The sequence below is a fragment of the Triticum aestivum genome, chromosome 3D, assembly GCF_018294505.1.
Source record: "Triticum aestivum cultivar Chinese Spring chromosome 3D, IWGSC CS RefSeq v2.1, whole genome shotgun sequence".
Classification (NCBI taxonomy): domain Eukaryota; kingdom Viridiplantae; phylum Streptophyta; class Magnoliopsida; order Poales; family Poaceae; genus Triticum; species Triticum aestivum.
The window spans coordinates 509,011,383-509,035,602 of record NC_057802.1 but is presented as its reverse complement, the minus strand read 5'-3'; the positions used below and the strand labels follow the sequence as shown (position 1 = coordinate 509,035,602).

The window sequence follows — 24,220 nt, the reverse complement described above, 5'->3', positions numbered from 1 at the left end:
GAACACATCGGGATCCATCTTAGGCGCACGTGCTCCAAAATCTTATGGCAGAGGGCGACGACAACAACAATACCGAGACATGGCGACAAATCCGTGGCTCCTTCATACTCTCCGGCAAGCCCTTCCTTATTAAAATGCATGCAAAGTCTTTGAGTTGATCATCATAGGCTTCTCAAGGAGATAGGTTGTTGGATCAATGGGGTAGAATCCAGTGGAGATAATCTTCCACATCTTCGAAGTGTCCCTAATATGATCCTGCATTTCAAAATTCCTAGCCGAGAACTTCCCCTTTACATTATAAACAGGGGGTTACCTTGATACTTTATCATAGGTTCTTTTGGAATTGGTGAACTGCATTAAGGTAATCCCACCCATTTCATCATGATTACTTCGAGGAGAGGAAAGGAGAGCACTTGTTGAGTCATCGGCGGACTTTCCTTCACTCTGGGGCCGATGGAGACTCCATTAGGACTCCCACCACTTGCAAGCCTTTCCGCTACAGCCTCTTCAACCATGATCTTCAATCCAGGGGCTTGTTTATCCAACAAGTTTATGACTTCTGTGGAGGTATAATGCTTATCCTCTAGTTGTCTAGAGGATGTTTCCTTTCCGGAATCCAAAAAGTGCCACATGGTTGGTATCTTGCACATCCCTCTTCCCAGTCATCTCGCTCTAGGGAGGTTAAGCCACAAGACAGAGCACGAGGCTCTAATAAAAATTGAAAGGATTGGGATGGCCCTAGAGGGGGGGGTCAATAGATACAATTACAAATTTTAATTGAATATTATGAAGTTTCGGCAATGCGGAATATAGAGGTGAGCCTAAACAATTGCTAAAGTGAGATAAGTAATGTAATGTAGTATGTTCAACATGTTACAATAAATGCACGTCAAGTGACCAAAGTAAACCACAAGTTGGGAGTTGGGTTAGGGATAACCGACGACACAGAGATGAAGGTGTATCCCGATGTTCACTTCCTTGGAGGAAAGCTAGTCACTGTTGGAGGGATGGGTGTTATCGCTGAAAGGGCATTTCCCTGCCTAAGTGTTTTGGTGTTGATGTCAACGTAATTTGCGGACTAACCATGTGCTTGAGCTAAACATGCATATTCAAAAGTGACACAAGACGATTAGGCTCCCCTCTGGAAGGAAAAGACCGACGATGGTGTTTCCGATGTTTTTATTTCTTTGGTTGTATACTATTAAGAGGGGTCCGTGTTGAAAAGTACGTGTGAGCTCAGAACATGTATACAAAACATATATTGCACACATATCACACTGCCAACAGTTTCGAGGAGAGCCTCAAGTTCTACCAAGTTGTAGAAATTGTACACCCAGTATCATGTATTGTGTAAGTACGATAAGCAAAGATGTTAACCTAGGTCGAGTTTTGATTTGGTAGCGTAAGTGGGGCCGTCCTAAACACATTTTTCCTGCAGTTCCTAAAGATGTTGTCGTATATGAGATCGAATTGCACGCTTCCTTTAGGGCGGTTCATCACAAACGTCATGTGATCTGCCTCCACGATCTTGTAATACCTGAGTTTGCATTGCCACAACAACAAAAAACAAGAATGTAAGTGCTCTTGTTTTATGATAGAGAAATTTCATAAAGCTTATGCACATTGATGGATAGTGCAATTTGGTCCAAATATCATCATAATCCTAGCAAATACTTCTCAAACAACATTAAATTCATATATGATTAGTGTCTACTGTATATTAAAAATTAGATTGCATTTTAGAGGGGTGTCGTGGCACCCCTACTAGATCCGCCACTGCTTCTGTAGAAAGTAGAACATGGTTTTCAGAAGAAGAAAAAATGCTTTCTGTAGAAAATAGAACAAGGTTGTAACTAAAAAATATTTGTCATTCCACATTCCCAAACGAGCCCGCCTGGAACGAAATACAAAATCATGTCACATCACATAGGCTTGATTGTGTATGTCATACCAGATTCCTGGTTGAAGTTGATGGCAATCCGAATCATCCTCTACGAAGATGCTCGGGTGTTCTACTGGAATCCGAGGATGTGTCATGGAGATAGTATTCAATGCACCATCATTATCCTCCCAATCTTCATCCCTACCATCACGTCCAAAGTAAGACTTACTTAATTGTGACTGAGAAATAGTAAAACCTCACAAAAATGGGTCCAATTTTGAACATTATTGAACTCCAAATGTACCATCTAAGATGGCTAACCTGTAACCTTTGCAAGGGGGCTCGGCGGCGAAGTGGCGCCACCGACACAACTGCATGACGTGTATGAACACAAGAGGGTGAATGTGCATAACACCGGACGGCACGGTGATGCCACAAAACTTGGTCGTCCGCCTGGTAGCGTAGCTGAAGTAGAACGTGTCAGGGAAGGTGCGCACATCGGCGTTCATCCTCGCGGCATTCTGGATGGTGAGGTCCGGTAGAATCCAGTCTCCTGTGGCGAACGGTCCCGAGGTGCCAGCGAGTAGGCTGGGTAGGCCTGACACACCGACTGTGCGCCAAGACATGCCAAAGTGGTCGAAGCCGAAGTCGTAGTAGCGCCTGAGCCAGGGTATGTCGAGCCAGTGGTAGATGGTGGTACCCACTCGGTAGATCTGGGCGAGGCAGACGAACCTTATAGACCGGCCATCTTCTGGACTGCCACGTTGTAGACGACACTATTTGAATAGAGGACCAATGTATAGAAGGTGTCGTGGTGCCACGAGATGAATGTATGAAATCAAGATGACAATGGATACTTGTTACCCGATTATGTGTGGCTGCTATTAAGCGACAAGTTTGGGTGAGATAATTGGGTATGCATATTGATCAAAAGTACTACCGCTATTCCTAAATAATTGAAGTTTGGGTTTGCCACAAGTTAAAGTTGTTTAAGTCTGACCAAATCTATAGAAAAAAATATGACATATAGAACACTAAATTAGTCTCATGTGATTTTTTTCTAATAAAATATATTTGGTGTTGTAGATCTTTGCATATTTTTTAGTAGAGTTTGTCAAACGTAAGAAAGTTTGATGTAAGACAAATCTAAAACTTTAATTATTATGAAACGAAGGGAGTACGTAGTATCCATCGGGGATCATGGGGATTGGTATTTTCCATCAGTCCCCCGCACAGGTAACTACACATTAGCACTGATTTGTGGGTCCATAATCATACCATATCAATTTATTTACGTGTGCTATATGTTATTTAAACTTTTTTGAGGATATGTTATTTAAACTATCGGTAACTACAAATTATCTATGGGTCCATAATTGTAGTTACCTATGGTAACTACAAAATTAGCCTGACTTGGTGCTGTATATCATTTAAACTATGATGTATATGAAGAATTCCCTAAAAAAATGATGTATGTGAAGAATGTTGCTGCACCAATACATCTTTTCTAAAACTTTAAATTTTGAGCTTTTGCACTGATTTTTGAAACATGTGTCCACGCACACCTTTATGAATAATAAATTAAAAAAAAGTAAAAAAAAATAAAGTGATTTTGATTTATTTTTTGGGTGAGGGAGGGGGGAGGGAGATTTTAGTAAACCCACGGAGGAATATCATTCTTACAAAGACTCAAGATATGATATGTACCTGATCCTAGCCAAACCGCAGTCCGCAGGGTGCCTCGCCCATAAGCACGATTTAGATTTATAAGTATTCTTTAACAAACATGCTCGAGTATTCTAGGGAAAAAAGACAAAGTCCATGGTATGGAAAATAACATGTCGGAGGAACTTCACATATGAGTAGAACAGTTGACTAGGTTTGCTGACCTAAAATTTTAGACTTCTCCGCTTTTCTAATTGAGTTTTTAGTTTTTTAAAGTTTATAAGGGGTGGACGTGGACCCATGTTCACCATTGTATTTTCGACTTTGGTACGTCTCATTTTTTTGTTCTTGGAGCTGATGTTGTTTGGTTGTCACCACCCTGCTGTTTTGCAGCATGGTCGCGTGTATCGATCAGGGTGACCACTACCCGATCCCATCATGACGCTGAAGGGACTCACCGTATTCCGCCGAGGTAGGCTGTCGTGGAACCATTGAGCACGCCAGAGAGGGAGGTGACGCTCACCACCCAGTTCTCAGAGGTGTTCTCGTACCCGTCGAATGCCTGAGGAGATGACGCAATTTGTCAGTATTTGTGCGTGTGCATGCTGGTCAGGTGGACAGAAAACATATATTCCATATGGTGATTGTGCAGAGCAGATCGCATTTTGGCTATCCAAGTATAAATTTTCAACATCCATAAGCCTTGACGCTTACTCTCGTGCATTCATATGGGTGAGAACATGGCACATACGGAAAACGTGCATGTGATGTGGTGTGTGCTGCATGCATGCATGATTCTCACGCCCTTGTCTCCCCCAACAACCCAAACGAACTTTCTCCTCTCTTCGAGCAATCTTAACAAACCCTAGCAACGTATATCGCATGACAACGTGTTTATTAGACTACACATATCGCCGCTCGAAAAAGAAGACTGTATGTATTGCTTGGCCTAGCTCCTCCCTTAATCGGGTAATTAATTACCGAACGATCCTATTCGTACGTATGAGTTCTATGAAATTTTTGACGAGAGATGCTACACCTACATAAAATAGTTATGGGTTTTACGTAAAATGACGTGGAACTTTAGCATTGGATTGATTAAGGGTGGAAGGGGCCCACCCCCGTGAACATCAAGGGGCGGGAGAATTAGTTAGGGAAGGTTACCCATGATTAAGCACATAATCTAAAGACACGCTCATTGCTGCTACAAAAAAAAATAGACATATGCTTTGATTCAGTTACAGCAGAGTATGTGCAGTAAGATTTGGAATGAATCTAGTCTGTACTACTGGATGTAGCAAGATTGAAATCAACTCCGATGGTGTAGAGGTGGTGGAAGCTCTATAGGAGGGCAACTCTTCTTCAGTTGCTAGTGCTATATTCGATGATTGCTATTTCATGTCATTAGATTTCAATCATGTCATTTATGTACATTGTAATAGAGAGAGAACAATCAAGTAGCTCACGAATTGGCGCCTAGGTTAGCTAAGTTTTCTCCCCCTGGTTGTTGGATGGATACTGCCCTTAGTGCGATTATTCCCTTTCTTTTAAGCGTTGCCATTATTTTGATCAATGAATAAAGGAGGAGATAGTTAAAAAAAAGTATATTGCACCAGTTCATTCCGGTAGCAGATAGCTGAGGCCCTGTTTGTTTGGGCTTTTGCTTCTGCTTTTGTAACTTTTTTATTTTGTCCAAAAAGCCATAAAAGCTTCTAAATAGGTGCCTAAAAGAGGTCTTCGTAGCGGGGACGTTGGTGTAGGATTATCGTAGCTAAAATCAGGGAGGTGGTTCACCCGCAAAATAATAATAATCAGGGAGGTGGTTGCCGATCTGAACACACTAGTATGTAAAGATTTTTGTAGAACCTTTATGTAAGAGTAGGATTTTTGGTAATTACCAACCGATCAAATTCCTAAAGAGGTTTTCACTGCGTAATTTTGTAGAACCTTTATTTATGTAAGAATAGGATTTTCGGTAATTACCAACCGATCGAATTCCTGAGGTTTTCATGCGTGATTCTGTAGAACCTTTATGTAAGAATAGGATTTTTGGTAATTACCAACCGATCGATCGAATTCCTAAAGAGGTTTTCACTGCGTGTGACTGGCTCTATGGAGTACCTTGTCATGGAGCATCTGTTGCAGGAGCCTGATGACCTGCGCGCCGGCCGAGTGGCCCACGAAGTGGGCTGGGTGCTCCTCGTCCCACATTGGGTAGTGCCCTGAATTCATCAGTCACAAACAATCCATGTAACCACAGACCAAGGGATAATGGATGATCTATCTATCTATCAATTCTCACCGCGGTCGTATGCTCTGCCGAAGCGGGCGTGCCCGTACGTCCTGCTGTGCTCCTCGCCGTAGTCCACCCGTCCTCCTTTCAGGTAGTAGAACAGCGCCCGGGCCCTGAAACCAGACGTCAAACGTGCATGCATGTGTGCTTGTGCTGAAACCGTACGTACGTACAAGATGTTATATGCTAGCTAGGTCATACAGCAAATGCATGGATCGATCACCTGTCGTGCACGCTGGTGAGCGAGCCCAGGTCGGGCACTAGCACCCGGTCGTCCTTCTCCTCCGCGCCGGCGAAGTAGGACATCCCGGCCATCCTCTGAGACAAACCAGAATGCTTAGCAAGACGCAAGATTCCCAGGTCAGGCGGGCATTTGAGACTAGAGTAGACCACGTACGCCCTTGCCGAACCCCAAGACGCCGTGGACCAGCACGATCGGCGGCACCGCGCCGTCGAGCACAGCCTCCGCTTGGCCGTCGCCCACGACGGCGTCCTTCGGCGCGCCGGCCAGCCGGGAGAGGTCGCGGCAGACGGCGATGGTGAAGAGGTAGAACCCGTAGGTCAGGTGGACGACCGCGATGACGAGCAGCTCGGCCAGCCCCAGGGCGCCTAGCAGCCACGCACTCACCAGCTTCCTCATATTGCTGCGATCTCTCTTTCTTGTTGCCAGTTGAGCTCTCTGCTCTGCTCTGCTTTGCTTCGCTGGTGTCGATCGAGTAGCTCAACAGGCCAGCTTTTTAGGTCGCTGAGAAGATGATGTTGCTTCGGTGCTTGGTTTCTTTGGCGTTGCAAATTCTGTCCGATCCAGATGATTCTCCGTAGAGCTGAGCGGGCTGCGACTCCACGCCATTCTTGTGCGCTTCCGTATGCGCCCAAGCCACGAGAAACACGCTTGGTTCCTTTCCGTGTGGGGTTTGGAAATGGATATCTCTAAAGATACTATACTCGTGGCTCAATAGAAATGGAGCTCTTTGGTGCATCGTGGATTTGGACGAGTGGATCCCGGTTGTAAGAGGAATAAAGTTCGAGTGGGCAGAGAAAACTAGCATGACATCTATCAACCAGTCGGGGGTATTATGAAAGGGAAAATCCCCTGTGATGTACACAGGATGGACTCAGGGTGCAAAGCCTCCAAAGTCGCCCCCCTCTTTCCCGGCCCCGCTGGCGGACTGGCTGGCACTCTCGGTCGACGTTTCTTTCAGTACTGAGGATGGCTCGGCTAGGGTAGGCATGATATTAAGAGATACGCGGGAGGAGTGATCTTCGCTGCTTGCCAAGTGCTCTTCTATTGCGACAATCCCCTAGAAGCCAAAATTCAAGCAATTATGCTAGGCATGAACCTTGCTCTTCAATGGTCAAGTCTTCTGATTTTGGTGCAGTCAGATTCTAAGGTAGTGTTGTCTTCTGTATCAGACACTTCGCGTCTCAAGTCAGAGTATGGTAATTTAGTAAAGGAAATTAAAAAAATTCTCAGTGGTTAGGGAGTTTAAACATATGAAGCTTTCGAGAGATCAGAACAGGGTAGCACATTCTTTGGCTAATTATGCTCGCATGACCCATAGCACGCTTGTTGGTTGTAGCGTGGTCCAACTTTTATTTCTGATCTAGTATTGGTCGACTGTAACACCATTGACATTGAATAAAACTCCCCGATTACCTACAAAAAAAACTCAAGTCTTTGCACATATTGGCAACATATGCTAGGAGAAGGTCCATGAATTATTGATTTATCAAATTAATGAAATAATAGTTGCCTTATAGTGTGACATAAAAGTGCACGCGGTTGTTCTGATCCCGAGCTCATGTGAGCTCGGATGAACAGTAAAATAAAAAAGGGGAAAATCCAAAAAAATGAATTCTTTGTGTGACAAATGTTTTGATTGCTTGCAATGTATCATCACCGGATGACATTCGTGGAAAACATGGCAAAAAAATCAATGCTCCAGAATGTTATTTTCAAAAGCATTTTGGATCATCAATTTTGTTTTTTTGGTCACGTCTTCCACGAATGTCATTTCATGATGAAGCTTTGCAAGCAATGAAAAATTTATAAATGTTTGTAACAAAAAAAGTAAGGAAATTTTGAAATTTCCCCTTTATTTTATATTATTGTTCACCCGATCTCACATGGGCTTGGCATCAGAACAACACTTTTGCATAAAAGTCACTTTTTAAAATAGGGAAATAGTATTTTTCATAATTCAAATGGAACCAACCTTTGGCATAGATGCAAATGTGGAGACAAATATCATCTCCATAAATTTTTATGACTTATGGAAAAAATTTATGATTTATGGAAGAGGAAAAAAGTATTGGTTTGAATTTATGAGACACTTATGGCCACAAAGGAATATTTAATATATGAGAAAATATTTTGCAATTGATGGCAATTTTTTGTAGATCACTTGCTTCACTCCCACAAATTACATGGGCCAACCCATTCGTGTTTCTTATTTTCCAGATTCCTTTCCCTGTTCCGGTTCTTATCCGGTTTGTACTTTTGTTTTTTGTTCTTCTCTGGTTTTTATTGCAGTTTTTCCTGGATTTTCTTTTTTCTTGTATTCTGCCTTTTCAGTTTTTTTAAATAATACAAGCACTTTTAAATTATACAAACATTTTCAAAATGGATGTGAACACTTTTTAAATTGCATGAATATCTTTAAATGCGTGACACATATAAAATTACATGAACCTTCTTTTAAAATATTTGTTCATTTCAAAATTGCATAAATATTTTAGAAAATGCATCGACACTATTTAAACTACATGAATGATCCTTATCTCGATTTATGTGGTAGATGGCACTGCCTATTTACCCCCTTCATTTTGGTCCATTTTTTGAAATGTAAATGGGCGAAGGCCTAGGACATGGCCCGTTAATTCCAACAAATGGTTTATATTTCTATATTATACTTTGTTCTGCCAATAAGCAGCTGTGCTGTTTATCACATGTTGCTAAGATGCCCCGATTTGTATGAATCTTGTGGACGCTTTCCACTGTCTAGCTGTTTGAAATATGTAAGAATCACAATTGTATTTATTTGTCAGATGGTGTAAACCCACATTTTGTAACGTGAAAATGTAACACAAAAACAGAAAAACTGTTTTTTTTTCTACCAGAATTATGTAGTGGGATTTCTAATTGACTTCAAACCATGAGCTAGTGCAGATATTAGAGTATTCATCATCACTGAAAACAAGCTGTTAGTTCAATAAACTGTTTGAAACCCATCCTTACAGACAGCTGGCTTATGCATACCCAACCTGTAATGACAAGTATATTGCTTATTTTTCTCAAATAAAAAAAGAACAGTATATGACTTACGTAGCCGCCGTCACTAGAAAATTGCATGCACATAGTAGCAGAGTGAGCTGCCGCGCTGCTTGCTCGAGCAGCGCGAGGCGATCGACCCGTTCCGGGCCAATCGGCTCGGTCGGTCGACGTCGCGCTTGTGGACCAGAAGCTTGGCCCAAAGACACGGCGCGGAACCGCGGTGGAATTCTACGGCTAGCGCGTACCACTAGTCCGTCCAGCACCACGAGTCGCGACGACCGGTGGCGGCGCCAGCACGGCCGACGACGAGCGTCTCCGGTCCGGCGGAGCAGCAGCAGCACGTCGACAAAAGCGCGAACCACGTCAGTGGGACGACGTGGCGTCCCCCCACTGGCTGGCACCGGAGCCTCGCCGAGCTTCATTTGCTGCCGCATTTAAAAGTGGGGCCGGCGCCCAGGTGGGGACGTCTCACCCTCGCGGTCGTGGGTCCACCACCGTGGACTTTGACGGGTCGTCGCCGGCGTCCGCTGGCGACCCGGGACGGGGAAGGCCGCGCCGCTCCGGTCCACACCCCCACTCGCCCCCGCAAACGGCCCCCGGTCGTCGCGAATCCACGAAAATGCCACCACGCTCCCATCACCCGATCATTTGGTTGGTCGGGCCGGAGGGGCATTACCGTGAATACGCGCCACATCCGCGGGCTGTTGCGGCGCCCCGCGCGCTACAAATATTCCCTTGGCAATGGAAAGCCGAGCAGAAGCAGCAGCCTGGCTGGCAGCCACCAGTCCACCACCACTTCCTCGTCTCCGGCGAGCCACCGATGATGGGTAGCAGCCGCCGGCGGGGCGACCGCCAGCTCCAGTTCCAGCTCCTGCACCGCCTCCTCGCGCTCTCGTCGCTGCTCCTCCTCGCCTCCGGAGAGGTCATCTTCGAGGAGCGATTCGAAGGTAGTATTCCCACTTCCCCAGCTCAGTCTAGAGTAGACTTGCTGCTTAGTTACCAGTTTCGGAGGTGCCTGCGTGCTCCGTATCGCCCCTGCTGCTATTTCTGTGCTGGTCCTTGCGAATTGAACTGGATTCGCTGCTCCCCCAAATTCCATTTTGGGCGAGTGATTGATGGGCGCCTGAAAATTTTCTGTGTCGCCCCCCTGGATTGACCACTATTTTGTTCATGTCCTTGGGAATTTCTGCTGCCCCTGTTCATGGTTTTTCGGTTCACAAAGGATGTCGACTTCCTTTGAAAGACCAAGCTAGGAATTGTGTGGTTAGAGGTGACTGATGTAGTGATGTTTCCTATTGAAGTAACTAGTTCCCTCAGCCTTGACACTGGGTGGGAAGTGGGATTGGGTATTTAAGTTGAACTGATGTCTGTGTTCATGGGGAGCATCAGTGTGATGGAGTGGCCAGTGAATTGCGGATGGGCTGGTTTGCTTGAATTAGCTGCGATGCCTTGTCCAATACATGAGTTTGGTTAAGTTACTGCTGGTTTCTAGCTGTCTCATATAGTTGCATGTTTCAGATGGTTGGGAGACTCGGTGGGTCAAATCCGATTGGAAGAAGAGCGAAGGGAAAGCCGGTATGTTCAAGCACACGGCAGGAAAATATTCTGGAGATCCTGATGACAAAGGTTTGCTTTTTCATCCATCATAGTTCTTGTTTAATTGATGATGATGATGGTTTGGTCGCAGGTCAAATAAGCTCCTGCTTGCGCTAGCTTAATTCTGAATACTGTCTGATCCTTGTGTTCTATTTGTGTCCTCCAGGCATACAAACAACGATAGATGCTAGGCATTTTGCTATCTCAGCCAAGATACCTGAGTTCAGTAACAAGGGCAGGACATTGGTGGTCCAGTACTCCATAAAGTTTGAGCAGGAAATTGAATGTGGCGGCGGCTATATTAAGCTGATGTCTGGCTATGTCAACCAGAAGAAATATAGCGGAGACACTCCATACAGGTATGTTATTGCCTACTTCTGCCCCGTTTAATTCCATGTTCTTACAAAGATCCACCATTGCTGTTAGTAAGCGCCTAAGAAAACTCTGTCACTGTTTTAACCATGTGATGTGAATGTTTGTATAGTTGATGAGCAAAGATGATTTATCTCACATAATTTGTTATATTGTATAAGTCCACCTAGATGCTATAGCTTGCGAATGTCCATTCACGATTAAGGCGAAATGAAGAAATATAAACTGCTTATTTGTTAAGTTTTACTAGTCTACTGCTGAGTTATGCTGATAACCTTCTCATGTTCTCTTATGCAGCTTGATGTTTGGGCCAGATATATGTGGGACTCAAACAAAGAAGCTGCATCTTATACTCTCTTACCAGGGGCAGAACTACCCTATCAAGAAAGATCTGCAATGCGAAACCGACAGGCTGACGCATGTTTACACATTCATTCTAAGGCCCGACGCATCTTATAGTTTACTGGTTGATAACCGTGAAAGAGAATCTGGAAGCATGTACACTGATTGGGACATCTTGCCTCCTCGTAAAATTAAGGATGTTGGTGCCAAAAAGGTACTCCCTCCGTTCCAAAATAGACGACTCAACTTTGTACTAAAGTTGGTACAAAGTTGAGTCATCTATTTTGGAACGGAGGGAGTAGCTCACTTTTTTGAAAAATGGAACTGTACTACAACTAGAAACATTACAGTGACAGAATCATCTATTTGACATATATGCCTTTTGCAGCCTAAGGATTGGGATGACAGAGAGTACATTGAGGATCCAGATGCGGTTAAACCTGAGGTTTGTGTGCCCATGCATTATTATGTGAATTTGATTATTTTACAGTGTAGCAAATTGTTCTGTAACGGTTCATCTACCTTGGCCAGGGCTATGATTCTATTCCAAGAGAGATTCCTGACCCAAAGGATAAAAAGGTATGCAAGTTCCTATCTTAATGAAGCTCAAGACATCAAACATTAAGTTACTGCACTTCATACTCGATATTATAAATGGTCCTGACTTATTCGGTAATGCATCATTCAGTTCTAACTTATTAGCATGAGGTTGACCCATTTACCCACTTATCTGGCTCTAAATATTTGGTTTTTCTGCAAATGTTTTGCATTTGAAGCATTCTAGTTACCCTCACATAAACTGTGGATGCCGTAGCACATCTAAAGAAACATTCTTATGATGAAGCTCTGTACAACTAAGCACACCACATGATGACAAATATATGCATGTTGTGTTCTTAATCAGCCCGACACGTGGGACGATGATGATGATGGCATATGGAAACCTAGAAGGATACCGAATCCAGCATACAAAGGACAATGGAAGCGCAAGGTTTGTCTTGTTGTTTGTCCATCAGTCGTTCATCCTACTTTATTTCTTTGGTAGACTTCATGTTCTAACATTTTCTGCCCACAGAAAATTAAGAACCCTAACTACAAGGGTAAATGGAAGATCCCATGGATTGATAACCCAGGTAAGCAAATAGGAGAAGTGATATTGGACTCGACACTTGATTTTGAAGTGAACCTCTTGTCAAAGTTTGAAAGAATCTTAAACCATGAACTGTCGCACTTCTGCAGAGTTTGAGGATGATCCAGATTTATATGTACTGAAACCTTTGAAGTACATTGGAATTGAAGTTTGGCAGGTACCATATATTACAATATAGTGGTTTTCTGGAGATACATGTTCCATCATAACTATTGGTTGTTCTGAATGAAACACATTTGATATTGACTTAAACCTTACTCATGTGCAGGTAAAAGCCGGTTCGGTTTTTGACAACATTCTCATTTGCGATGACCCGGAGTATGCAAAACAGGTTGCTGATGAAACATGGGGTGCAAATAAGGAGGTAACCTCACATGTTTACTGAATTAACCTATGTTGCTGATATCCTGTAAGCAGTGTCTTACTTTTCTGTATGTTATAGGCTGAAAAGGAGGCTTTTGAAGAAGCTGAAAAGGAGAGGAAAGCTAGAGAAGACAAGGTTAAAATCTTCAATTAGCAATTGTTACTGGCCATTTTTTGATGCCCTTGAGGCAGAACAGCAAAAGAATAACTGTCATTGTGAAAGAAGCTAAACATAACTGCTTGTGTACAGGAAGCTCAACAAGCAAGGGAGGAAGGAGAGCGACGGAGGAGAGAGAGGGGTGATCGACACCGTGGCAGGGACCATTACAAGGACAGATACAAAAGAGTAAGCTCACATGCCGTTCGCTTTCTTCCTGAAGCCACCCTAGAACTCTTTGAAGTATCAATTTCTGACTACCATCCATCCTAGAACCCTTTGAAGTCTTATTCGCTGATTCCCTTAACACACTTATTGACTAATGGAATATATCAACATATTACAAAATCCTAGTCCTCAAGACATTGCTAATATGGTAAACAAGTATACTTGAATATGTTCTAATACTGGTATTCTTGGAAGGCCGTGGTGTGTTGCCTTGTGCTGTGGTGTCATATACAAATGTATCTAACTGTGAAACTGTGACTGTGCAAGACATAGACATCATATACAAATGAATGCATGATTATTGACATCCTTCTCGTCTTGTGTCTCAGCGCAACAGAGATCACTGGGATGACTACCATGTAAGAAGCATCTCATGCTTTCATTTAATAATTCTAAATGGTAAATTAGATAGATAACATGTGACTTATAACATTCTGATTTCTTGTTCAGGATGAGCTTTGAAGCCCCCCAAATCTTCAATCATTCCAAAGGAGAAACTGGGATTTGACACGGACATTGTGTTATAGTTGCTGCAAATAAATGATAATTGAAGTGTTTCTTGTCTCGTGTGAGGGAAACTGATTGAATTGACCGCGAAGATCATCCTATGTGACAGCAGGACAGGCAATTCCACTTATCCTCAAAATTCAAAAACTTGGCCTTGGACCTGAAATGTGATGTTGTGCGTGTAATGTACATGGTCGGTGATGTACTTCCTTTTGTAAACTCAGAACATTACCTTTGCTGATATAATAAAGAGGTTCCATATTTATTGCATAACACAAGCAACTGTTGTTACTGAGGAGTTCTCACTCAATTTGAATACAAAATTCTATGTTGCTCCTGTAATCAGCATACACAAACGCCTGCTAGAATTTAGCTTCTCAGGTAGTGAAAGGAAAGCATGCATCCAGAAGAAGCATATATTAGCGTTTCTTTCATGCACTATAAGTAAATACTCCCTCGTGAAGAAATATAAGAGTGTTTAGCTCTTATATTCCTTTACAGAGGGAGTACATATCTATACTTGGAACTTCCTTGATTAATTGATTGGTATACCAGAATAGCATCAGAATCGTCCAAACACATTGATGCAAAAGGGGCAAGGTGACTCTGCATTGTCTGGCAGAACAAGTCTGATGTATGCCTGTGACTCTGCATTGTCTGGCAGAAGGAGCGTATCAGTTCTTCATCCAGGCTATATCATCCACATGAAAAGCAATATCTTGGTTTATAGCTTGAGTCTACACATTTGCTAGAATAGAAACAATCTGATATGCACAGCACAAATTCAGTCGTTCTTTTCTACATGCTTCTCATTCCTGTACATGATACAATATACATCCTCCATAGACGAATCCGTTCTGTTCGAATGAACATGCATCTGCAAGTCGAGATAAAAGAACTTCACATCTGAGATGACCAAAGAAACCCATACCACCAGATTTCCAAAACTGGAAGTATAGCATTGTGTCAACATGGTACAATTTTACATAGTGAAACAAAAACCTATCCGCACTTCAAAACACAAAATGGCAATGGCTGGCAGAACAATACTGTCCTACACTTGTACTGGCCCCGATTCACTATCTGAACTTTGAAACAAATAGAATGAACATACCAGTTCTTCATCCAAGCTATATCATCCATATGAAAAGCAATATCTTGGTTTATAACTTGAATCTACACATTAGGATGGAAACAATCTGATATGTACAGCACAAATTCCTTTACATGCTTCTCATTCCTTTACATGCTACTTCACAAAAAGGACCCCTTTCTGTTCGAAATGAACATGCATCTGGAAGTTGAGACAAAAGAACTTTCACATCTGATAAAAGAAACCCATAACACCAGATTCTCAAAACTGAAAGTATAGGGCTGTGTCAACATGATACAGTTTTACAAGCTGAAACAAGACCTATCAAACATTTCAGTGAGCAGCTCTTCCACACTGAAGGTCATACAAAATCCGCAACCCCTCTTCCGGGCAGCATATCCATTTGCAGAGCCCTACCATTTCTGGAGGCGACCACACCGACAGACGGCAGCGAGGGGTCCGTAACTGGCTCAATCTCGATAAATCTCATTTCCAAAGACCCCGTGCGCTTCAAGCTCAAGACGAAGACAAGCACGATCCACCCGAGCATTGTGACCGCCCAGTAGTTATTCATCCCATGAATCAAACCCCAGGCAATTGAGTAACCAACAATAATCCCTGACAGGTGGCCGATGAAGCTGGCCTGGGGAACCATGATTGATGTGAATATGAGCGACTCGAAGGGCGCGAAGCTGATGGGCAGCGAGAGGACCCCGAAGAGGTTGAGCTTGGACGACGGCTGCTTTGCGGCGAGGATGGTCATCCACCCGAACACGACGCACGAGTAGCCCACGGCGGTCACCCTCCGGAAGTAGTCCACCTTGAACCTCCGGATCATCACGTGGTAGATCCCGAGAACCAGCAGCCCGGACAGCACCACGAGGACAAGGGTGTAGTGCAGGTAGTACTGGACGCCGAGCCCGGCTGCCTGCTCCACGGCGCCGAGGCTCCACAGCGCGCTCATGTTGAACACCAGATGCACCACGCTGACGTGCGAGAAGGCGGCGGTGATGAGCCGCCAGTGCTGCCCGCCCTCCACGGCCGCCTCGTAGCTCAGCCCCACGTCCGCGTACCCGATGCCCCTCTTCTGGATGAGGAACCAGATGAGGGAGCAGAGGGCTATCACGCCGCTGCTCGCCGGCTTCTCCAGTATCTCGTAGATCAGAGGCCTCCCCATGGTGCCTGCCGGACCTAGCTTCTTCACCGAGACTGTGGCCCGAGGTTGACGAAGATCAGGAATGCTCCGCTGGAATTTGTGGATCGGGAGCAGAGGATCTAGCAGCGCCTCCCGTCCAAAAAGGGGCGGATTGGGTACTCGCTGATCGAAGAGGGGATCAGTGGCTGGCCTGATGGACGGATCTCCGGCGGAAATCTAGGGTTCCGCGGCCCGAATTGAGACGATTGAGGGGTTTGGCGATGGGATTCTGGAGGGGATCCGAGCGGCTTCCCGGCCGTCAGAGTCCAATGCCCTAGACTGTTCGAGTTCGACTCGGCGATTTTTTTTTTCTTTGCGACGCTTCAGAACATACCTGGGCAAACGGGCCAGCCCGGCCCGGCGTAATCGTGCCTGGCCCGGCCCGGCCAGCCAGGGCACATTTATTATATGGGCCGTGCCGTGCCGGCCCACGTGCTGCGCATCCAGGCCCAGGCACGGCCTGATTAGTAAACGGGCCGGCACGTTGGCCCGTTTAGCACGCTGGATTGTATATTTTCAGTCTGTTGGGCTGGTTTTTAGGCCTATTGGGCTATATTTTAGGTATACATATATAAAAAAAATCTGAAACTTATATAAAAAAATTAACAGGCTGTATCGTGCCGGCCCGCGTGCCTAGGCTCCAGGCCCAGGCACGGCCCAAGGCGTGCCGCGTGCCGGGCACGGCTCGTTTAGCCCGTGTCGTGCCTGGCCCATGGCGGGCCGTGCCGGCGTGCTCGCGGGCTGGCCTCTTTGGCCTGGCCCGTTTGGCCACCTATACTTCAGAAGGAACAATATTGTTTCATAACTAATACAGGACTAGAATGCAAAATTAACAGCTCAACCTGGCCATCTGCCGGCCCGGCCCGGCCCACCCTTAAGCATACCGACACGGCAGGGCCCCGACGACATGTTTATAAATAGGCCGCGCCAACACGCCCGACACGACACTTGTGCCGACAGGCCTGCGTGCTATTGAGCCTTTTGGGTTGTTTTGGGCCTATTTTTGCTTTCTGGGTTGTTCAAAAAATTAAAATAAATAGAAAAAGTAATGAAAAGGGGGCAGTTCCTAAACGACGCTTAAGGCGTCCGTCTTTTCAGTTTACGCAAATAGGCGCACACCCTTTTAGGCGCACCTTTTTTTTTAATTTGATGAACTTTTTCCTGATTTGATGTCTTTTTACAAATTAGTGAACTTTAAAAAAAGTGATCAACTTTTTTTCCAGTTCAATGATTTTTTTTCAAAATCGATGATTTTTTCAAATTTGTTAACTACCTTTGATATTTGAAATCCATGAACATTTTTGAATCACGTATTTTTGAATTTTTTCCATGCTTTTATTTTTTAGAAGAATCTTTTTTTTAAGTCAATGGTCGAACTGGTCAACCATGACCGGTCATACTACGCTTGAGTGACAAGGGGTAACCGGTGAAGCAATCAAGCGCTCGCCTTTCATGGGCCAAGCCCACGAGCAGGGTCGCATGAGCGCCCGTTCCTCGTAGTTGCGCTTAAGGCACCACTTAGGAGCTCCCTAAAAAGGGTCGTGGAGTCTCGCACATGGGCCTTGCCTCGAGGTCCAGACACGGCCCTAGGAGTGTCGTGGGCCTAACACGACCAGTTTAGCCATGTGTCGGACCGGGCACGTGACATGCCAGACACACGCTTCTAGGCTGGCCCGCAAAGCATGACCCATTAGTCTGGTATCTCCTAGTTCTACTTTTACCCTTGCCAGGCGGTACCCTGACTTTGTCGCATATCATGGGTAAAGTAACTAATTACTCTTGCCTTGCAATGGGGTCATACATATTCTAGTGATCATCACCTCAAACGCTCAATGACACTTTCCATAATTAACGTCTTTCTCCCTTTCAAAAGATGATACCTTTCATAAGTAATGTGGTCCTCCCGTCCAAATGATAATATTCTTCATAGTTAACATGGTCTTCCTGTCCAATGTTTGATGATACTTCCTATGATTAATATGATCCTCACGTTCTCAGAATGATATTTTTTTCATAATCAATTTGTTCCTTCCGTCCGAAGAATTATACTCTCCATAATTAATGTTAAAACAAAAAAGTACAAAACCAATCAAACCACAACATACCATCGCGACTGCATACTTCCTTTTAATAGTAGAGATTGGATCATATTGACAAGAATTGGCACGTTGCTAAACATTTCCAGATAAAAGCTCACCTCTTTTGTCATCTTAAAACACTTTGTGGCTTGACCCACGTGGCAGCTCTCACGCAGGTCATCCAAAATAAAATCCATCGTCAGTTTCCTGCTAAAACAAACCACGCGAGCCAAATATTACCATTGTTTTTTAGCTCGAAATATTACCATTGACTCATTGTTGCATTCCATTCGAAATTCCCATCTATCTAACTGTAAATATGCGATTTTGTGTGACCCCAAATCCATTAACGCTTCTATCTCCTTACTGCGTGAGGGATAACATGCGAGTTTGTACTTGTGAGTGTTTGTAGGATTTTCATATATGCCAATATAAAAAGAATTAATTATGGAAATCCAACAAATCTCACATTGAATGGCGGAGGCGGAGCTTCTTGGGGGCCAACCTGGCCATGCCCCCCCAGCTCATAGGAAAACATGCACATATGCCTTAACATTTGGTCTAACTTTCGACTAAAGTTAGCCTAAGGCAATCTTGTTTGTCCCCCCATTCATCCCATGCCCCCCATGATTTCATCTCAAGCTCCATCAGTGCTCACATTCAAACACATCTATCCAACGGTCTACATCGCTCCGGTGTTTAGCATTAAACATGTTTAGCACTAAAAATATTTAGCACCCTCCACTAGTTAATATCTTTCCTAATATCAATGGCACTATTAACCAAGTAATTATATTCTTCCTAATATTATCATGCAATTTGTATATTGCCTAATATTAATGCGCAATACAATTAATTTCTTGCCTCGTATTAACGTGCTTTGCACGCACACAATTATTAGTAAAGGGAAGAATTTGAGTTTGTGTAATACTCGATTTATTAAGATCATCTCGAAAATCACTCTAACTAAGAACATAATTAAGTGATTCTCCATGTATTACTACATCTTGCATGCTCATCCATCTACTTCGTGCATTGGCTATTTCCTCATTGAGAACCAAAAATTGATAGAATTCGTTATATTATTTTCTTATGACGCGTCTTTGGGTATGTAAGCATGGAAGGCATGGTGAGATGGAACTAGAGAGGGCTCGGAGCAAAAGTAGCACGTACTCCTTTGCTCGTGAGCACCCAGGAAATTAGGGTTTCCTCTGCCTCCCATCGGAACCTTTGTCGACATGAGGGCATTGTTTTTAGTTTTTTCAGTTTTGTTAGTGTTTATGTCCTGCTCAGAATGGTAAGGTGGCAACAACTTTCTGAAGATGGAATAAAGTTCTCCCCGCCTAACCCATGTCCTGGTGGTGTGTCTAGTATCGTCGAAGGGCATGTGAAGGTGTGTCACAGGCGGATCTCGCGAGATTTGATTGGTGTTTGTCTCCGGTGGATCCGCTTATATATGATTTGTGTTCATGCATCAATAGATTGGATCATTTTGATATATGCTTATCTTCATCTACGACTTTTTTTGTTCTAGTGTGTTAGTCTTGCGGGACCTTAGCACGAGGACTTCTTGGACTACAACAAGGTTTGCCTGGCTCAGGCGAGGGAGAGGCAATGACGGTGGCACGCCTTTGGCTCGCTCCACTGTTTATAGTCGTTGCTACTTGGTCTACGGACCTGGATGTAACCTATGTTACCTTTAGTGTTCTTTGTACTGCCTTGACAGTTGAAGAATAGATCACATGTTTTTCCCGCCAAAAAAATGCAACTAGAGGGTTTAATTAGTGTTGGTTGCGAGAGGAAAAAATGAATGAAACACCAATGCCTATCGCGAAGCAACCAAAAGTAACATGCATGTGAAGTTTGATACACACTAGTGGTTGGGGCCTGCCATTATGGGCCTCTCGAGAGTGTTCCTATGCATTGCCATGTTGACTGGCTTGTTTTGGTGCTATGTTGGCTCTGTACAATTGGTTGGCTTGTTTGTTACTTGTTTTGACTGATGTATATGAACATTAGCTTGTGTTAGCAGGCGAGATTGATGTCATAATTAATGATAGATGAGATACATGGAATCATGAATCACTGGTGCGCGTCGGTCCTAAATAAACAGTTTAAAACCCCTTTCCGCGACGGCATTTGGAACCGTCTCCAAGTGAGTGTGAGCGATAGAGAGGTCCTTCCCACATGACCCAAAAACCGTCGGGGATATGCCCTCCTGGCACACACGTTCGGCAAAATGAGGTCGTGTGCGACCGGCGAGCGCTCAAATACAGAAATACATACAGTACAGATAAAAAATACAATTATACGACAAAATTATTTCCGGTCGCAAGTACATCCGACACAGTCAGTCCCCGCTAAACGTTTCCGTTCGTATGCACATCCCACACAGTCGCTCCAAGGAAAACGTTTCCGTTCACAGGTACATCACACACAATTTTTCTCGTTAAATCGTTTATGATAGCGTTGCCATTGCACATGATTAATAATTTTATCGTTTGCATTATTGAATGCGTCACACACGGTGCGTAGAAAGAAACTGTGTGGCAAAGGCTGTCCATCACACACACTTTTTGTGTGATAAACGTTTGCGTAAGGTGGCCTAACGCAAACAGTTTTCAAGAGAAAGTCGTATGTGCAGTGGAGATTGATCGCACACGTAGTGGATCGTAGAAACGTTTCTGATCTCCACGTATATCGCAGACGTTTCGCTTTCGCAAACTGTGTGCAGTGTAATCCCTATTTAATCACTAATTAATCCAATTAATCCCTAATTTAAAAATCACATGTTATGAATTTGAAAGTAGGCAATCACTTATTTCATATCCAACCATGTTTATTACAAATATAGGTTCAACCGCGAATCCATAATTCAATGCACAAGTACATATACTGAAGAACTACAGAAGCACCAAGTAAATAATGATGAACCACAGTTGTACTAAAGACTGTAAAGAGAGAGGCGAAAGACATTCTGGTTGCCGGAGAAGGTGAAGCAGAATGCCCATATTGTGCCCTCCTCCATGCGTAAGGCGTGCACGACTCTAGGCCAACCCCTTGTGATGGCTGCCCGTCCATCCTTCATTGTCTTCATTAGGACTTCTCGATGCTGATTGTAGTCTGGATGAAATACTTTAACCTTCATTGCGTGTCCACCAATCATATACTTTGCGAGGTAATCTTGAGTGAACTGCTTCGGGAACCACTAGGAATGAAAAAGATTCAGACATTGTTGTCTAACAACTCATTATGGGCAGTAAAAATAGAAGGCTGCAGAGTTTGTAGTTACCATCCTACAACTCACTGTTGTGTTGGATAGAGCATAAACAAATAATTTGCTTGCCACCATTCGTATATTTTTACTAATAATCCTTATCAGTTTCCTCACTTGATGCTTGTTCATCAATATCTCATTGCCCCATACGCAAAAAGGGTCGATGCGTGGATCCTTGCCAAGGGCATATGTACCTACAAGCAACAAGTCAATATTAGAAGCTAACTAGTGTCCAGGCCTGGATCTATATGCACTACATTATGGAATGACGGGGGGAGTACAAGCCGAGGGATGAAGCTAACCTCGGCGGAAAATGGTGGCCACTCCCGTTGTTGTCCTGCATAAGTAGTGGAAAGGCATGATAAGTACAACAATCTTAACATCAAACAAATATAGCAAAGGTAAACAACATCATCTCCAAATGATAGCTTGAATGTGTTGGTTTCAGCATGCTGTTAAAGCAGATATAAAATGGAAGGCAATATTACCGACAGCAGGCTTAACAGCCATCAAATATTGCAATTCAAACTGGTATTGTTGAAAATGAATAGAACGTAGGTAATGCTTAAACATCACACTGGATAAATGTGTAAAACTGAAATAAAGGGCATTTGTTAACTACACCAGGAATAACTGGAACCAAATATAGCCGTTCAAACTGGTATTGATGTAGTCGAGTGGCACAGTTCCGACTTGCACATAATGAACCACACATTGTGAATGACTGAAATAAACAAGGCATAAATGACCAGTATAACAACCAAGTATAGCCATTGAAAACTGGATAGAGTCTCACTGCAACCAACCTAACAAGCAAATACAGATAAACAGGGCATATGCTTGAAAACTGGACAAATGCTCACTGCAACCAACCTAACAAGCAGATAAAGATAAACAAGGCATCTGCTTGATAACTGGAGAAATGCTAAAAAAAGCAACCTAACAACCAAATACAGATAAACAACGCATCTGCTTGATTACTGGACAAATGCTAAAAAAAGCAACCTAACAACTAAATACAGATAAACAAGGCATCTGCTTGATAACTGGACAAATACTCACTGCAACCAAACTAAGAATCAAATACAGATAAACAAGGCATCTGCTCGGTAACTGAAAAAATGCTCACTCGAACCAACCTAACAACCAAATACAGATAAACAAGGCATCTACTCACTATAAACAACCAAATATAGCCATTCGTGAAACTAAAGTGGACAATTCATACTTAAACATCACATAGACCTATTGAACAATACATTTTTGCATAACTGAAATAATTAAACACGGCACAGTTAAAACACCGCACGGCAAATGCTACTTCAACAAAGGGTACGGGTTGGCAAGCTAGAAAAGGTAATATTTGCTGATAGAATGTTGCCTCACATTTCATGGACGGGATCCTTCCAGTTGGAAGAGCACAGACCCATGGTGCACTCTCTAATGTCACAGATGGGCTGTTTCACCTTGGAAGAACCTTCGTGGGTGCCCTCCTCCTGGTCGTGGTCGATGAGATCTGACTTGGCAATTGAGGATCCCAAGCCGCCGCCGTAGAACATGTCCTTCAGAAGTGACAAAATGGGCTCGATGGCGTATAAAGCTCGCAAATCCTTGACCGGTTGGCGGAGGAGATCAGCGGCAGGGCCGTCGAAGAGATCGACGGTGGTTGAACCAGAGGGGTTGGGGATGGACCACTTAACCTGTGACATGGCCCGCGTGAAGCCGTCGGTGTGGACGAGCTTGATGTCGTAGCCAGCTTTCCCGAGTTACAGTAATACACTAGCCCGCTGACATGAAGCCTTCGGCATGGCAACGTAGTGAGCGTCTTCGCCGGCTTCCGCGGTGACGTGTTGCTCCGGGATCGACAGGTCGGGGCGAACGGCGGCCACCTCGCCAACATCCGCCGGAGAGGCCATGATAAATCTCTTCTTGGCCGAACGCTCGTCGGGCTCCCCGGGATACGTGGTCGAGCTTAGGCCGCGACATTCTGGAGCAGGGGATGTGGATCTGGCGGGGAGGGACACCGTGTAACACCCCGGATGTAACTTTCCATATTTGTAACTCCAACTCTTGCCATTTTCGGCTATGTGTTATGATATTCCCTCCGTGGTCGGGTTTTGTTTTTCGTTTTGCATTTTGTTCATGTCATGCATCTCATATCATGTCATCATGTGCATCTCATTTGCATACGTGTTCGTCTCATGCATCCGAACATTTTCGTTGTCCGTTTTGCAATCCGGCACTCCCACATGCACCGGCGCATCCCTCCTGTTTCCTTTCTTGAGCGGGTGTTAAATGTTCTCGGAATGGACCGAGGTTTGTCAAGTGGCCTTGGTATACCACCGGTAGACCACCTGTCAAGTTTCGTTCAATTTGGAGGTCGTTTGATGCTCCAACGGTTAACCGGGTAACCGCAAAGCCCTTTTGTGTGTTGCAGCAACCCCCCTCCAAACAGCCGAACAACCCATCTAAGTCACCTCCATGCTCTCGGTCGTTCGATCACGATCGTGTGGGTGAAAACCGCACTCCATTTGGAGTCTCCTAGCTCCCTCTACCTATATAAACACCCCTTCCCCGAAAATTTCGGATCAAATCCACCCTAACCCTAGCCTTCGTCCTCCGTGCGCCGCCGGACACGTCCGATCCGCGCCGGACAAAAATCCCGCCGCCGCCCTCATCCAATCGCCGCCCGCCACGTGGCAGCCGCCGTCCGCCGCCGCCCGCAGGCCCACGGCCCCCGAGCCCGTG

At 44.3% G+C, this 24,220-nt stretch overlaps 3 protein-coding genes across 3 annotated transcripts; 1 reads left to right on the top strand and 2 right to left on the bottom strand.

Annotated features, from left to right (window-relative positions):
* Nucleotides 1–1,217: 1,217 nt before the first annotated feature.
* On the bottom strand, nt 1,218–6,680 carry LOC123080067 (lipase). The gene is made up of 8 exons (XM_044502928.1): nt 6,238–6,680; nt 6,064–6,158; nt 5,850–5,953; nt 5,669–5,769; nt 4,006–4,109; nt 2,204–2,638; nt 1,952–2,083; nt 1,218–1,537 (listed from the first exon to the last, which is right to left on the bottom strand). Exons 1-8 carry the CDS (start codon nt 6,478–6,480, stop codon nt 1,378–1,380), a joined length of 1,374 nt encoding a protein of 457 aa, XP_044358863.1. The 5' UTR covers nt 6,481–6,680; the 3' UTR covers nt 1,218–1,377.
* Nucleotides 6,681–9,718: 3,038 nt separating this feature from the next.
* LOC100146083 (calreticulin-3) lies at nt 9,719–14,104 on the top strand. The gene is made up of 14 exons (XM_044502926.1): nt 9,719–10,061; nt 10,633–10,740; nt 10,877–11,069; nt 11,380–11,638; nt 11,813–11,869; nt 11,956–12,003; nt 12,329–12,415; nt 12,500–12,557; nt 12,664–12,731; nt 12,843–12,938; nt 13,017–13,073; nt 13,188–13,283; nt 13,652–13,681; nt 13,773–14,104. The coding sequence occupies exons 1-14, from the start codon at nt 9,734–9,736 to the stop codon at nt 13,782–13,784; spliced, it is 1,497 nt and encodes a 498-aa protein (XP_044358861.1). The 5' UTR covers nt 9,719–9,733; the 3' UTR covers nt 13,785–14,104.
* LOC123080066 (RHOMBOID-like protein 13) lies at nt 13,801–16,410 on the bottom strand. Its single transcript, XM_044502927.1, has 3 exons — nt 15,290–16,410; nt 14,944–15,005; nt 13,801–14,520 (listed from the first exon to the last, which is right to left on the bottom strand). Exons 1-3 carry the CDS (start codon nt 16,097–16,099, stop codon nt 14,325–14,327), a joined length of 1,068 nt encoding a protein of 355 aa, XP_044358862.1. The 5' UTR covers nt 16,100–16,410; the 3' UTR covers nt 13,801–14,324.
* Nucleotides 16,411–24,220: the final 7,810 nt, after the last annotated feature.

Bases quoted from the DNA above. Each gene is read 5' to 3' on its own strand.
- LOC123080067 (XM_044502928.1), bottom strand. From the start codon at position 6,480: ATGAGGAAGCTGGTGAGTGCGTGGCTGCTAGGCGCCCTGGGGCTGGCC. The intron at 5,770-5,849 runs GTGAGAATTGAT...TGATGAATTCAG, and splicing joins CGGCAGAGCATACGACCGCG to GGCACTACCCAATGTGGGAC. The intron at 2,639-4,005 runs GTGAGTCCCTTC...ACAACGTGGCAG, and splicing joins GCCTACCTCGGCGGAATACG to TCCAGAAGATGGCCGGTCTA.
- LOC100146083 (XM_044502926.1), top strand. From the start codon at position 9,734: ATGCCACCACGCTCCCATCACCCGATCATTTGGTTGGTCGGGCCGGAG. The intron at 12,732-12,842 runs GTACCATATATT...ACTCATGTGCAG, and splicing joins TTGGAATTGAAGTTTGGCAG to GTAAAAGCCGGTTCGGTTTT. The intron at 12,939-13,016 runs GTAACCTCACAT...TGTATGTTATAG, and splicing joins CATGGGGTGCAAATAAGGAG to GCTGAAAAGGAGGCTTTTGA.
- LOC123080066 (XM_044502927.1), bottom strand. From the start codon at position 16,099: ATGGGGAGGCCTCTGATCTACGAGATACTGGAGAAGCCGGCGAGCAGC. The intron at 15,006-15,289 runs GTATGACCTTCA...CCTAATGTGTAG, and splicing joins GAAGAGGGGTTGCGGATTTT to ATTCAAGTTATAAACCAAGA. The intron at 14,521-14,943 runs GTATGTTCATTC...TGGATGATATAG, and splicing joins ATAGCTTGGATGAAGAACTG to CCTGGATGAAGAACTGATAC.